Source organism: Ostrinia furnacalis, unplaced genomic scaffold (assembly GCF_004193835.3).
Source record: "Ostrinia furnacalis isolate ACB-3 unplaced genomic scaffold, ASM419383v2 OfSCF3063, whole genome shotgun sequence".
Lineage (NCBI taxonomy): Eukaryota > Metazoa > Arthropoda > Insecta > Lepidoptera > Crambidae > Ostrinia > Ostrinia furnacalis.
In genome coordinates this window covers 67124-82315 of record NW_021133302.1, presented here as the reverse complement: position 1 = coordinate 82315, position 15192 = coordinate 67124, and the positions used below count along the sequence as shown (strand labels likewise).

The 15192-nt window shown below is 39.5% G+C and overlaps 1 protein-coding gene across 2 annotated transcripts; it reads left to right on the top strand.

Moving 5' to 3' along the window:
• The first annotated feature begins 62 nt into the window (after positions 1-62).
• Positions 63-13192, top strand: LOC114357181 (uncharacterized). 2 transcript variants are annotated; one of them, XM_028310686.1, is made up of 9 exons: positions 63-162; positions 4332-4408; positions 5176-5274; positions 9006-9137; positions 9426-9500; positions 10720-10796; positions 11667-11754; positions 12527-12689; positions 12787-13192. In XM_028310686.1, exons 2-8 carry the CDS (start codon positions 4337-4339, stop codon positions 12662-12664), a joined length of 681 nt encoding a protein of 226 aa, XP_028166487.1. In that variant the 5' UTR covers positions 63-162; positions 4332-4336; the 3' UTR covers positions 12665-12689; positions 12787-13192. The 2 variants fall into 2 exon arrangements, with proteins under 2 accessions (XP_028166487.1, XP_028166488.1); XM_028310687.1 differs by lacking the exons at positions 63-162; positions 4332-4408; positions 5176-5274 and adding an exon at positions 8838-8927 and having other exon boundaries at positions 8962-9137.
• The last annotated feature ends 2000 nt before the right edge of the window (positions 13193-15192 follow it).

Below are 15192 nucleotides of genomic sequence, written 5' to 3'. Positions count from 1 at the left end.
TATGGATTTTTAAAGTTTACTGGAAAAGTTATTAAAATAATGTTACAGTAGGTACTTTTATAATAATGTGAGAAACATTTTATGACTTTTATAATAATAAGTTATTAATGTGTGTAGTTAATAACATAGGTTAATATATTTAAGAAGATAGATCGCTAGCAGGTAAGAAAATAAATAAATTTTCATTGCACAAATTCTTTTGCGTTGCATGTTATGTAGTTTGTCACAGATCGCCATAAATTATAGCTATTCTGGGTCATAATCAACAATACTGTAAAGTTTCATCAAAATCCGTTTCGTAGTTTTTGCGTGAAAGAGTAACATTACATGTTAACATCCAGACATCCATACAAACTTTCACATTTATAGGTAATATTAGTATATCGATTTTTTGTGGGAAACTGGATCCTGCAAAAAACGGGATGTCTCTGTGTGAACAAAAAGCCCTGATAAAATAAAAAATATTATGATAGCAATGGCCGAAACGCCACACAGGCATTCTTGAATAATAAAACGCGAACGCGGATTGGATTTCCTTGATTAATTAATTAACAAAATCATGAGCTTGATCACGCCGCAGCTTTATTGAAAGCTATTTTTAGTTTTCATTAACTTAAAGGGTGGATTTAGTAATGCCACCTGGAGGGAAAGTACTGTAGATAAATAATTGTACTCAAAGAAAGATTTTCAAAAAATTGCTTGTCACACCCGGGAATCCAACCATGTCATCTCATCTCATCATCAGGGAATATGATAACCCTGTATTTTTATGGCATCGATCGTTAGGGTTAAGTATGAGGATGAAATCTCTCTAACAAACTTGATAAATCAAATGAAAGGAAAACCATGAAATCTTAAATTTTATTATTATAATTATTTACAGAAAATCGTAAATTTATTATTTTTTTTAATATGCAATAAAGAATTTGAATTAGTAAAACAGTTCTCTTTTTTTTTTCAATATTATAGGAATGTTTAACTTTCTGGTCAGCTGATTGATTATCTGGAAGAGAATGCCACATGGCATTAAGCGCGCCTGTTGTACCACTATTTATTATGTGTGCAATAAAGATTTTAAATAAATAAATGTTTTCTTTGAGTAAAATTTTCTGTCTACAGTATTAAGAGTACTTTCCCTCCAGGTGGCATTACAAACTTCTACCCTGTATAATAGAAAATCTTTATAATATAACAATAATTTATTTACAAACCCAAACTGGCTATGTATAATCAAGAATATTAATAATTATTATTTATCAAACGTTTTTTCTATACGAGCCTCCTTTCTTTATGCGAGCTCTTTCCATTAAGATACTGGCATGAAGTGCAAGAAAAAATCATGAAATGCCGTGGCGGAAAATTAAAAAGATTTTAACTTTTTTTTAATGGCTGTCTGTCAAAATATTTTCTTGAAAAGCAACCAGGATTTTTCTAAGTAAACACATACAAAACCTCTTTTTAATTAATTAAATCTGGCATGTTGCCCATGGAAAATTGTGAAATGCCACGAACGAAATTAAAAAGATTCCACTTTTTTATTTTAAATGGCTGTCTGTCAAATTATTTTTACATAAACTGCCAGGAATTCTAAAATAATGTGACCTATTTTGGAATTAATTAAATTACATAAATGCATGCATTATTTTTATTTTTTGCTTCTTCTTATCTTACTGAATCAATGTCAAAATGCCTAGCTTTTTTGTTTTGCTTTTTTGTTTTTCTTTCTAAAAATTTCTAAAAACGTCTATTTTGTAATTAGCTATTATTAGACATGTAAAGTCCTCCTGGAAGCCAGTTGGTAGTTCCCTTGGGAACGTTGGCGTGTGTCATCTATAATGCAAGGTCTGCAGTTACGGGGCTATGACCGCTTGTGTTTTAATATTTCTGTGAATTCAACTGTGTTTAGTATGTACGCTAAAGTTTTCTATGAAGTATTTTGTATACAAGAGTCGTGAAAAGTACAATACACACAAGTGGTCCTATTATTTAAAATTAAAAGGCCAAAAGGGTAAAATTAAAAGTCTAGTCTATTATTATTTGCAGTATTTTTAGAAGCTACTGATTTATTTATTGGTAATGAGCTACAAATACTATAAATCAAGGGTCTAATCCAATCTAACACCAAAAATATTCTTGAAATTTTTTGTATAATTAATAAGTAATATGATAATAATAATATAATGAGTGTAAGTCGATTTTTATATTTTTTTAATTAATTTTGGTGGTACTGAACTAAAAGTACTTAAGCAAGTAGGTAATTTAAATGAAGTTGTAGGATTTTATAAAGAGATCAAAAGCTCCCCGAATAACCGAGTGCTGTTTTTCTATGTGCCTGGATATTCGTCGTAAGTCGTCTGTCTAGTTGTAATAAAGAAAAAAAAATCCTATGACCTTAATATCAAACAAAAATAAACGACTGTCGATCACATAACTCGAAATCAAACCTAAAAACAACCATTGATTTAACGTCAAATACACAAACTTCTAAAATTACTCATATTCACTGACCCAATTGCTGTGACCTTGCCATGTCGTATCCAGGCCATAGTTTGTCAATTGTCATGGTGTTTGTACCATCCATCATGGAGACAATGCCGGTTCAACAGTTTTGAAGCCCGTTTTCCACCGCAAGCGGAGCGAGCAAAGAAATAAAGAAACATTTATTACGATGAACATTACTAAGGACAAGAAAGGTAGATGGAAAAAAGACAGAAATAAATAAATGAATAAATAAATATCCTTGGACATTTTATACTACGCTTCAGTCCCTAACTAAGCAAAGCTTTTACTATGGGTACTAGACAACGTTTAAATAGCACATTTAAACATTACAAGGAAAGAAAAAGTGAACTGAGCAGTGCCACCCTGTCGCAACAGCGATGCCCATCGCAATGGGACTCCACTCAGCAATACTCAGCATATGCCGTGGCCCCCGGTGAGGAAGGCCACGACCCTGATTTTAATGCGCCCCATGCCGAGTGGAAGTCACAGACACTAACCTATACTGCATAAAATACATAGATATTGCTTGAATAATACAAATAACTCTGTTGACCTTGCAATACAAAAATGCATACCTACGTACGAGATCTGTTTACACGAACAGAGTTGAGCGAAAATGACAAAGAGGGCAAAAAGAGTAAAATGAGTTCGCTCCTCAAATCAATACCTACTCCCGAACTCTTGCTCGGTGGAAAAGCAATCCTATTTTATGTACATGAAGACCTCCGCTAGGCATTCCTGTTCATACCTCTTTGGCGATGGAAAACGGGCTTGAATAACGTTAGTTATAAATTGCGTGCTGTTTAGGAATTTATACAAATCTAGCTGTGCCCGCGACTTTGTACGCGTGAAAATTGTTTGAATATTTTTTGCCGTTTTCGCAACATTTACTATTGGTCGTATCGTGAAGGTTCTAGCATATTAGCCAAACCAATACAATAATGAATACAAAAGCGAATAAGGCTTTAGGCTATTTATCATCACCCTATAGAGCCAATAGGGGCAGAGTAGTAAAGGAAAATGTTGCAAAAACATGAAACATTATTCAAACTAATTATCACGCGTGCAAAGTAGCGGCACGTGGCACAGCTAGAATGAAAAAAAAAATTGAAAGTCGGATATTTATATATCAATATCAATATCAATATCGATATCAATCTTCCTACATTTGATAAGTGTTAATAAAACTAGGAAATAGCAATAAAAGTTCAGAAGAAAACGCATTATTGAAATAGAGCAAGGAAAGTTTTAATGAATTAATTAAAACTTTATCGTTTTCATTGAATGGGGGCCTACTTTCACACTGGTTTCGAACCATTATTTTTTTCAGAAATAAAAACACTAATCTCGATTAGAGAAACTTTTCGTTGGTTGTATTAATAGAGACCTAATTTCAGACTACCTGGCTGGTTAGAAACTTCTAAACGATATTTTTGCAGAAATAAAATGCGATTCTCAATTTTTTTATTTCAATAGGTAGGTACTGTAAGGGCCCTCGCCCACGGCGACTTTAAGTAGCGATGCAGTGGCGCTGTTGTAGCGCGTTATTAGCGCTTTGGCATCACTTTAGTGCGTTGCAAATGCGACTAACGCGCGTTAGTAGCAAAATTTAGTAAAAAAAGTCGCCGTGGGCGAGGGCCTTTAAAAGGGAATAGCAAAAGTTTGTTTCATTAGAAAAAAAATAACTTGTTGGATGGAATCTTAATCTGATTACGACAGTGGATTTTTGCTTTCCAAAATGTAACTAAATAGAGAGTAACTTTACGTGGCGTTGTCTGTAAGTACTTAAATATTTTCATGATTAAAAGTGACTGAAATTTTATTTTCAGCTACAATGGACGAGAAAACTAGCAGGACCTCCAAGATTGCAGCCGCAATTCTTATGGTTATCAACTTAATTATAATGGTACGTACGATTTAGTGAGTTTTTGTGAGAGTTTGTGGGTTTTAGTTTTGTGAATTGATTGTTGACTTTGGAAGCAATTTCCATTTGCAGCAAAATAAATTTAAATAAATATACTCATAGGTGATTGACTGACTGACTGATATAGTGATCTATCAACGCACAGCCCAAACCACTTGCACTGGACGGATCGGGCTGAAATTCGGCATGCAGGTATTTGTGGAAATACTTTGTGCTGGCTCGTAAAACCTCGTACAGAAGCTTCTATAAAATTTGAAGGCGAAATTCGCGAGGTCAGACATTGAAGGCAACACACCACCGACCTTCGGCCAGGGCGAGTCCTTGGCTGCGTACGATTACATTCTCTATTATTGATGTGGATTCGGACTTGAAAAGTTCAAGATCAATTGAAAATAAACGTCAATAACCCTCCTTCTGGCGCAGTCGGGTAAAAAGCAGTATTAAAAGTGATTTTGACTGATATTAGTGGCCAAAAATCCCTATGTAAATGCGAAATATAATAAAAGTGCGAAAGTAGGTCTGTCTGTCACGCTTATTTTTTTTTTTTTTATCTTTGGCATAGAGGGTTTACTTGAGTCCCGTGAAAGGACATAGGATAGTTTTATCCCGGTTTTTAAAACAGGGACGCGCGCGATAAATTTTTCTGTGACTGACAAAATTTCACGCGGGCGAAGCCGCGGGCAAAAGCTAGTTAAATATAGTAAAATTTTTTGTTCTATTCTATTCTAAAGTACCAAATTTTGTTACAGATATTCTGCACCTTACTGTTCGCGTTCAGTCTATGGATGATAGCCTCTCCATCATCACTCTCTACTGCAATACAGTTCACCGGGAGCCCCACTGTCATGGTGAGAACTTGTAGGATTCTGCACATTTTACTAGCAAAAATACCTTTGTTTTGTCACCTGTCATCCGCTTTGCACTGGAGAGACTCCTCCTATGTTCTTCTGATTAATTTCGTTGCGGGTCCAATGACAGTTTTAACTTTCCCCCGGACAAACTTGACCTTCACTGGTTGGGTTATGGCGGTCAAGCTGTAGATCCTGGCTACACAGGACTTGCAGCGGTGGTAACGAGAGGTGGGAATAGTCCCGTGGTGTATGCTATAGAGCGTAACCTATTTTACTTATAGTTTACAAAGAAAATCGAAGCGAAGCAACCTCCCTAGACAAGTTTTAAACATCACAGTAGTCATTTCGAAACCGCTTCGCTCAGGCGTTTTCACTTCGCTCCGTGAATCAATTTCGTTTTGTAACATGTCTACAGGCTGAGCTATTAACTTAAAAGTCCATAATTATTATAAAAGCTCTCATCGATGCGCCCAATAGATGACCGAACTATTACAAAATATCATTACCCCAAAACAAATAATAGCTAAACGCTGTAACAGATACGGTATCACGTGAAATTTGGGACAGCACGGGAACAATAAGCGACCTGGTTGTGAAGTTAATGGGTTTTGGCTTGTCATGCATGGTGGTAGAGAATCAAGTACCCCATAGGAGAAAAGTTCGTTCGTTTCAGCCGAAAGACGTTCACTGCTGGACCAAGGCTTTCCAGGGATTTCTACAAAGACCGGACCTGCGCCGCCCGCATCCAGGCACCTCACGCGACATTCACCAGATCGTCGGTCCACCTAGTCGGTGTTGGCGGTCTAATTAAGAGTTTTTAGGAGTACAGAATTTATCATGAACTTTTTTGTTAGGTTTCATCAAATTAGGTTCTGACAGCATCTAGCTCCGCGTTTTATTTTTATTTGAGGTGGTGCGATGCCGTCCGTTCGCTATAAGTAAAATCCGATAACCCGGGTGCATGTCACCACCCGGTACGACCGGGTCAGGTGACGTCACGCGATTGCTATGTATGTCAAACGGGGCATTTTGCACGCTGTCTTCAGTTGTTAGAAAATGATCTACCTTATAACCTTTGTGGTCTAGTGGTAAGACAGGACTGAAGCAGGTGTCAGACGCAGAGGTCCCGGGTTCGATTCCCAGTGGGGGCAGATTTTTCTGTTCGGTTTGGTTGGTGGTAGGGCTCGTTCTAAGTCCTCCTGGCTAGCTACCGCCATCTTACCTAAGTCTGTCGCCATAACAACAATGTTAACAGCATTGTTGTGTTCCGGCAGTTAGAGGTAAGATAGCCAGTTCCTCCGTGGTTGAGGATTCCGGGTGAAGCTCGCTTCCACCTTCAGCCTGATCGTCACTTACCATCAGGTGAGATACAGGCCAAGAGCTTCCTCGTTGTTGATAAAAAAAAATCTTATTTTAAGGTTTGAATAAATAGATTCCATCTATAACATAGATTCTGTTCTAAATTAAATCTAAATATTGAAATTCGACTAATCAAAAGCATCAATTTAGACTACTTATATTATTATTAGGTCTAGCGAAACCAAAGAATGCTATCGGGATCATATCCTAAGAATAAAACTAACTATTCTGTATTTTCCCTGGGCCTCATCATTCATTTAGTTAAACGAGAAAGGTAACCCGTAGAGTACTTACTTAAGTATGTATAGATGGATTAATTCATCTATCTAATAACAATCTATTAAATATGCCCTTTTTATCGTAACACAGATCTTGCATGTTGTATGATATGATACACACGTGTCCATGCCGTGACATGCAGCCCATGGGGCGGGTTATTAAATTACACAAGTCAACAAAAAAAAACTTTTTTTTTGAGTTTGTTATTTTATTGATATTTTCTGATTGTCTACATCTAAAAGTACCCAGAGGCTCTATGCATTGCAAATAAAGTTTGCTTTTGTGCATTTTACAATGAAAAAGTTAAAGCTGGTATTTTCGTCAGTCCATAAATTAAAAAAATAATGGCCAGTGAAAAATTCCCAGAGTAACTGAACGCCCACGAAAAACAATCGTGGCTCAGTCTTAAAGCAGTAATCCATGGATTTCTTGGCTATAAAAAAGCTGCAAACTATAAAGATCTAATTTCTAATATGCTTAATAGTTTCAAACTCATGGGTTGCAGAATGTCCCTTAAAGTACATAATATGCTAGATGCTCACTTAGAAGAGTTTAAAGATAACTTAGGCCCAGAACAGACGGTAAAACGCAACTGCAATGAAACTGCAACTTTCTGATGAATGAAACTGAAAGTTTCAAACTGGTCGCGTCATGTGTGGTCTCTCTACGGACGCTATGGCAGAAACTTAGATGGAACTCCAAAGTAACTAGCAGTTTCAGTTTCGTTGCAGTTGCGTTTCACCGTCTGTTCTGGGCCTTAGAAGGAGATTCAGAAGAGCAAGGAGAACGGTTTCATCAAGATGTGATGAATTTTGAACAACATTATCAAGGACAATATAATGAAAACATGATGGGTGACATTTGGAGTCTAATACGTGAAAGTTCCTACATAAACAGAAGAAAAACAAAAAAAAATCTTCATTTTTAAAGCTTCTTTCTGTTTCATTTTTGACGTTTATCTTTATTGTTCTTTGTAAATAAAAGTGATTAACACATAAATTAAAGTTAGGTATATCTCTTGTTTACGCATTTGATTGAATTAGAATTAGTTATTCGATTTTCTTAAAATTTGAAATTTCGTTCTACATAGTTGCTACAAAAGCAAACTTTATTAGATAAAAGTATTTTTTCCTAGTTTAGTTAGACAAAATTAATCAAAATCAGCACTACAGAACTCAGACTCAAAAATCGTGTTTACTTGTGTTATTATAGCTACGAGGAAGTAGTTTGAGGGGTATTGTTTCACCCTTTGTTCAAATATGAAGAGACTAATCAACATCAAATAGTTCATGATATCCAAAGTAGCCAAAAAGTATTTAACACGTCTGTGTTGTCAACTTTCTGGCCACTTTGGTTGTCACGAAATATTTGAAGCTGACTGTACATACGTGTAAGTTCAAAAGATACAAAGCCTGTGCAGTGACTAGAATACTGACCGGCCACTGCAAACTAAACAAACATAAATCGAACATGAACATGACCGAGGAAACTCTGTGCAGATTCTGCCATACAGAAGAAGAAACGGCCATGCGTGTTCTTTGCTCATGCGGCCCGCTTATGAGCAAAAGAAGTATCCATCTCGGGCGACACATCATGCACCCGGATGAGATAGCAGATATCACGCTCCAAAGAATCTGGAAATTTATAGACTCAACGGGACTAAGCAGTGAACTCTAAAGACAAGGGCTGCCACAATAGATCAAACCTGGTCGAGTTGGCGCAAATAAAGGCCCAAAAACCAATAATAATAATAATAATACATACGATGGCACTTTAAGCTGAACATGGTGTCGGTCTACTGATTCGAGGATTGCAAGTTGAATCCTCAAAGACTTAATGGGATATTTTTGTAAATCATCATTTTAGCCACAGGACGTCCACTGCTGAACATAGGCCTCCGCCAATTATTTCCATATTGCCCAGTTGGTAGCGGCCTACATCCAGCTCCATCTTGCTACCTTTTATGAGGAGGTTAAGTTTGTTCCTGGAGAAAGTTAAACCACAGTTAAATTGTCATCATCAGGGCTACGTCTACTAAAAGTAAAGTTCCTGAAAAAATATTAGTTAATTATTTTATTCCTATGTTACAGGCGCTGCTAGAACCAGAAGTGTTGACAGTCCAACTTGGGGTTGCCATAGCAGTGCTGGCCACATTCCTCTTCTTTATATCTTTCATGGGATTCTATGGGGCCCTTACCAAGTCACAGTTCTTGCTTTTTATGGTAAGACGTTTGTTAAAAAGAAAAGTAGGTACCTAGGTACTTATCTTTGTAGAAGGATGTTGCTTTATAATTTATTTTCATTTATTTTCTATTTCTTTGTTATTCTCTATGAAAGAAGAATATTTCTTTAATAGTCTTTAAATCTTTTTCTCTTTTGTTTTTTTATTTTCTTAGTCTTTTTAAAAGAAGGGTGTCGCTTAAAAGTTTTTTTTTTCTTTCTTTACACTTGTTTATGCCAGATTTTGAATTTAAAACTGTATTTTTTTCTGGTTTATGCTGCATTTACAGTACGCAACACTGGTGCTGCTTCTACTCTTGCTAGAATGTGCTCTGCTCTTCTACTTCTCTTCTGGTTTGATGGAGGTCAGTCAAATATTTTCACCATCAGGTCATTTAGTCCCTCTCTAATTTATGCAAATGGAGGATTAGGCCTTCACTCCCTACGATTATTATTATTATTATTATTGGTTTTGGGCCTTCATTTGCGCCAGCTCGACCAGGTTTGATCTATTGTGGCAGCCCTTGTCTTTAGAGTTCACTGCTTAGTCCCGTTGAGTCTATAAATTTCCAGATTCTTTGGAGCGTGATATTTGCTATCTCATCCGGGTGCATGATGTGTCGCCCGAGATGGATACTTCTTTTGCTCATAAGCGGGCCGCATGAGCAAAGAACATGCATGGCCGTTTCTTCTTCTGTATGGCAGAATCTGCACAGAGTTTCCTCGGTCATGTTCATATTTGATTTGTGTTTGTTTAGTTTGCAGTGGCCGGTTAGTATTCTAGTCACTGCACAGGCTTTGTATCTTTTGAACTTTAGCAGTTCCTTAGTTACTCCCTACGATGCTATGGTCAGACTGGTTTGAGAGGCTTGACGTTCGTATATTAACAGTCTAGCGTTTAACAGTCAGTGCCGTGGTGCTTGAGAAAGTAAAATACGGCCACCCCCACTCTTCTCGATTGGCTTCTAAAAGGCGATTATTACAAACTAGCGGCCGCCCGCGACTTCGTACGCGTGGATCCCGTTTTACCCCCTTAGGGGTGGAGTTTCGTAAAATCCTTTCTTAGCGGATGCCTACGTCATAACATCTACCTGCATGCCAAATTTCAGCTCGTAGTTCCAGTGGTTTGGGCTGTGCGTTGATAGATCACTATGTCAGTCAGTCAGTCAGTCACCTTTGAGTTAGTTATTTAGATGTGAATACGTCTGGCCAGCGTGGGGAGTGTAGGCCAAATCCTCCATTTCATCATCATCATCATCATCATTTCAGCCATAGGACGTCCACTGCTGAACATAGGCCTCCCGTAATGCTTTCCACGTTGATCGATTGGTAGCGGCCTGCGTCCAGCGCTTCCCTGCTACCTTTACGATGTTGTCGGTCCACCTTGTAGGTGGATGTACCACGCAGCGTTTTCCGGTACGCGGCCTCCACTCCAGAACCTTGCTGCCCCATCGGCCGTCAGTTCTGCGTATTATGTGCCCTGCCCATTGCCACTTCAGCTTGCTAATCCTCCATTTGCCTATGGTAAATTAGAGAGCCCAGGGTACCTAACTAAATGACCTAATGAATTTTTCGTTCTTCTAGAAAGGTGTTCGCAAAGAAGACGGCCAGTGGTCCCACGCCATTCGACTCGCTTTGACATGCTGTGAGCACAACAACACGTGAGTATTATTATTCTGTAAAATCCCAACTTCCCAATATCCCAATAATATTATAAATGCGAAAGTAACTCTGTCTGTCTGTCTGTCTGTCTGTCTGTCTGTCTGTTACGCTTTCTCGCTTAAACCTCGCAACCGATTTTGATGAAATTTGGCATAGAGATAGTTTGAGTCCCGGGAAAGAACATAGGATAGTTTTTATCCCGGTTTTTGAAACAGGGACGCGCGCGATAAAGTTTTTCTGTGACAGACAAAATTCCACGCGAGCGAAGCCGCGGGCGGAAAGCTAGTAAATAATAACTTAACTACAACCTGGTTGAGTTAACTGCGCATCTGGCGGCCGTGACGTCACATCACTCTGGTACGGACGGGGCGAGCGCGGGGAGGTGTGCGGGTGAGTGCGAGGGAGAGTCGCATTCCAACGAGGTGCGCAGTTAGCTCAATACTCAATACTCAATAGTTTATCGGGTTGTAGCTTTTTTGCGCCTGTGTAAATTTCTATCGACAAAAAATACACTTTATTTTACCCTAAAAAGTAGTTTTTTGATGAGTTTTTTTTCTTTTGATGCTTTAAAAGTGTTAATTTATTTTTTGTAAAATGATTGATTTCTCGTACAAACATAAGACTTTCAACACCTATCGCCTATTGCTGGACAAAAGCCCCCCAAAGCTTCGGTACTATTTAGTAAGGGTCCTTTTCAGCACAGTCCACACGGTCCACAGCAGTTCAGTTTTGCTGGATCTCAAAACTGTGTGAATGTTTAGTAAAAAACCTAAACTTACCTACCATTAAACGGGATCCTTCAAAAAACGGGATGTCGCTGTGAGAAAGTGCGTCTTTTCGTAAACTGCCTTAATATTTTATACTTCCAGGTCTCCAGAAATTGATAGACCGCCTTGGTCCTGCTGTGGTCCAGGAGGGTACCCTAACAACTGCACTTCTAGTAATATTTACAAAAAGGTAAGAATAAAGCTCATGCAGACTTATCAACTCGGAAATGGATCAACACCGTATCGCCTTTCGCGCGCTGAAAATCGCGAGGCGAGGCGTTTACGTTACGGTGCGGATAAGTGTGCGTTGCAGTATGGAGTTTCATACAAAGAATAGGTACTGACCGCCTCCAGTTGATACGATCCCTTTCCGGGTTGATTAGTGTGCGACGTCTTTTAGAATATAATTATAGTAAGCGACCACGTCTCACCATCACCATATACCATCTCTGACAACACACACTGGTCAAAGACTTTTGTCTTGAGACACTGCGGTATTTCGACTCATAAGAAGGCTCAAGGTCTCTCAAAGGGGGATGGATTCCACGCTACGTCTTCCGGCTCGTGGTCGCCACTCGAGAACTTTTCTGCCCCAGCGGCCATCATCTCTGCGAGCTATGAGCCCTTCACACTGCTACTTAATTCTCCTGAGATCCGCAGGAGATTCCTCATTTCTGATTTGATCGCGCAGGAAAACTCCAAGCTTAGCACGCTCCATCGCCCTTTAATTGAGCTTGAGTTCTTATGAAGCCCATAGTAGGCGACCACGTCCCAGATAGTGGGCTATGTCGGTCACTTTGGTTCTCCTGCGGATCTCCTCATTTCTGATTAGATGACGCAGGGAAAAATCGCCCTTGTGCCTTCTCATGAGGCCCATAGTAAGCGACCACGTCTCAAATCCATATACCATCACTGGCAACACTGGTCAAAGACAACTGTCAAAAATTCAAAACCTCTTCCAGAACTGCCACGAAGCAATATCCTCGTGGCTGCAGAGGTACCAAACGGCAATATACGCGCTGCTGGCCGCAACTCACTTGATACTGGCGTCCTGCTCTCTCATACGGCGGCGCCGCAGTGCGTCCCGCTTCCTCAGCTAGCGGTCGCAGCGCCGCGTCGGCGGCGGTGAGTGGAATTGGAACTAGATTTTTTACTGATATTTCGCTTGGAAGTACAATATGACAATACCCTGTATTTATGTAAAAAAAATATTTTTTTCCAGCGCCACCAGATCGACCGGTTTCGCCAAGGAAGAGATCGTGGCACTTATCCCGAGTCTCCCCCGAGGGCGGTTCGGATGACGTACTAATGGTAGTGTTAGGTCGGGGGAGGTTGGGGTGGGTGGAACAAAAATCATAAGAGATCTTAGTTCAAGGTGGACCGACGACCTCATAAAGGTTGCGGGAAGGCGCTGGATGCAGGCCGCTACCAACCGGGCAATATGCAAATCATTGGGGGAGGCCTATGTAGGCCTGAGATGATGATGGTGATGGATGAAGGGGATTGAGTTGACTATTTTCTGATCTGATCTTATCAGGAATCGAACTAGTTGCTAGTCATTATTTTTTAATCTGATAGGTGTAAAATTATGTAAAAAATTAGCTTACATAGTTCAAGCTCAATGACATTACGTAGACCACTAAAAATACTTAGAAGAAATTAACATAAGAATTGCTTTTCTACCAGAGGCGGCGTAAGGCGTAGGCGACGTGGGCCACCGCCTACGGCCTCGCGGTACAAGGGGCCTCGCGCATCAAAAATTTTGAAAAAATGTATACAAGGAGGAGATGACAATATCACAATACGAACATTGACTATTAAATATAAATTCTTGATAATTAAACAATGTAGTTAAAAATAAAAATATATTTTTTTCCAAACAAATTCAGCCATAATCAGACACAAAATTAAGCAACAACACGGTTTTAAGTGACGAACATTATTCTTTGGCGCAATATTCCTTTAAAAATAATCACTGAATCAAGAAATCAGAAACTGTCAATGTATAGACCTTTGACCCTTTTTTTTTATTATTTCATTATATATAAATCCGTCTTCAGGTCGCCACAGAACAAGGCCTCGCGAAATCTGTCTTGCCCACATCATAGGTCTTGCCCCGCCTCTGTTTTCTACTCACTGCCTTTGTAATAAATATTTCTTATTAAATGATCTTGTATGAATTGTTTTATTTTATTGTTTCTTTACGACATTATATCAGATGAGGAGATCCGTAAACGAACTAAGGTCGCTAACATAGCCCGACGGATTAGCAAGCTGACGTGGCAATGGGCAGGGCACATAGTACGCACAACTGACGGCCGATGGGGCAGCAAGGTTCTGGAGTGGAGGCCGCGTACCGGCAAGTGCAGCGAGACTTCCACCCACAATGTGGACAGACGACCTCATAGGTTGCAAGAAGGCGCTGGATGCAGGCCGCTACCAACCGACCAATCTGGAAATCATTGGGGGAGGCCTATGTTCAGCAGTGGACATCTTGTAGTTGCCGGAAGAAACAAATTTAAAATTCAATCGGGTGACTTGGTCCGTGGACCAACCTAAAATTGGACCCCTCCCTGGCCTCGATTACCCTTCTTTACAATTACCCTATTATTTCCCAAGGTAATACGCGACATGTCCATTATGTTGACCACTGATACTCGGTATTGGGCATTATGTCATTACACATTTAAGCCTCCCCTACATACAGTCCTTAGGGCTAGGGATGTATCTGTATATTGCCACTGATGTCGACAATATGCCGAGAAAGTTCCTAGTAGCGAATCTGGAAATTCTGGAATCCTTTTTGCACGTAGGTTGATGTACAAGTGGCGGAGAAATGCCGGGAGGAATTCTCTACCAGTCAACATCAGGTAGGTAGAGAAAGTATAAACCTAAATAATTCCAAGCATGTGACTCGACTAACAATATCAAAGTAGGATATTACCTAGGCCTCGATTGCGCTAAAAATTTCAACTGCAACGAGCGATTGGACTACGAACGAAACGGGACTATTCCCACATCTCGTTCCCACCACTGCAACTCCTGTGTAGCCAGGATCTACAGCTTGACCGCCACAAAAACCCAACCAATGAAGGTCAAGTTTGTCCCGGGGGAAAGTTAAACTGACTACGAACGAAAATCAGCTACAGACAAATCCGTATCACGATATAGTTTTGACTGCTAGTTCAAACGACACTTAAAAGTAAACTAAGGGCATACTGCGCCTTTACGTAAAAGCTGACAGAAAGCTACTTTTTCTCAAACGCAAGTCAAACCTTCACAAACATTTTGCTGTGTTAGTAATTTTAGTTTAAAAAATAAGGTATTCGGAATTTTAATGGAAAGTGCATAATCTGATGTTTCATCTTTGTTAGCGCGTGAACTTCATCGTGATACCGAATTGCATATCAGCTGGAATGAGAATGGAGTGCAAGTCGCACGCTACTGGAGATGAAACGCGAATGAATTAGAGACATTACTAATTAGCGCAATTGGGGTCCTGGACACTTGCGGCCTTGCGGGTGTCACGCATGGGGGACAATACCACGTTCATGATGAAATCCACACGATATTAAAAACGCCAGTATTGTTTCCGGCAACAGCACATCACTACCCTCTCCCGGTGTAC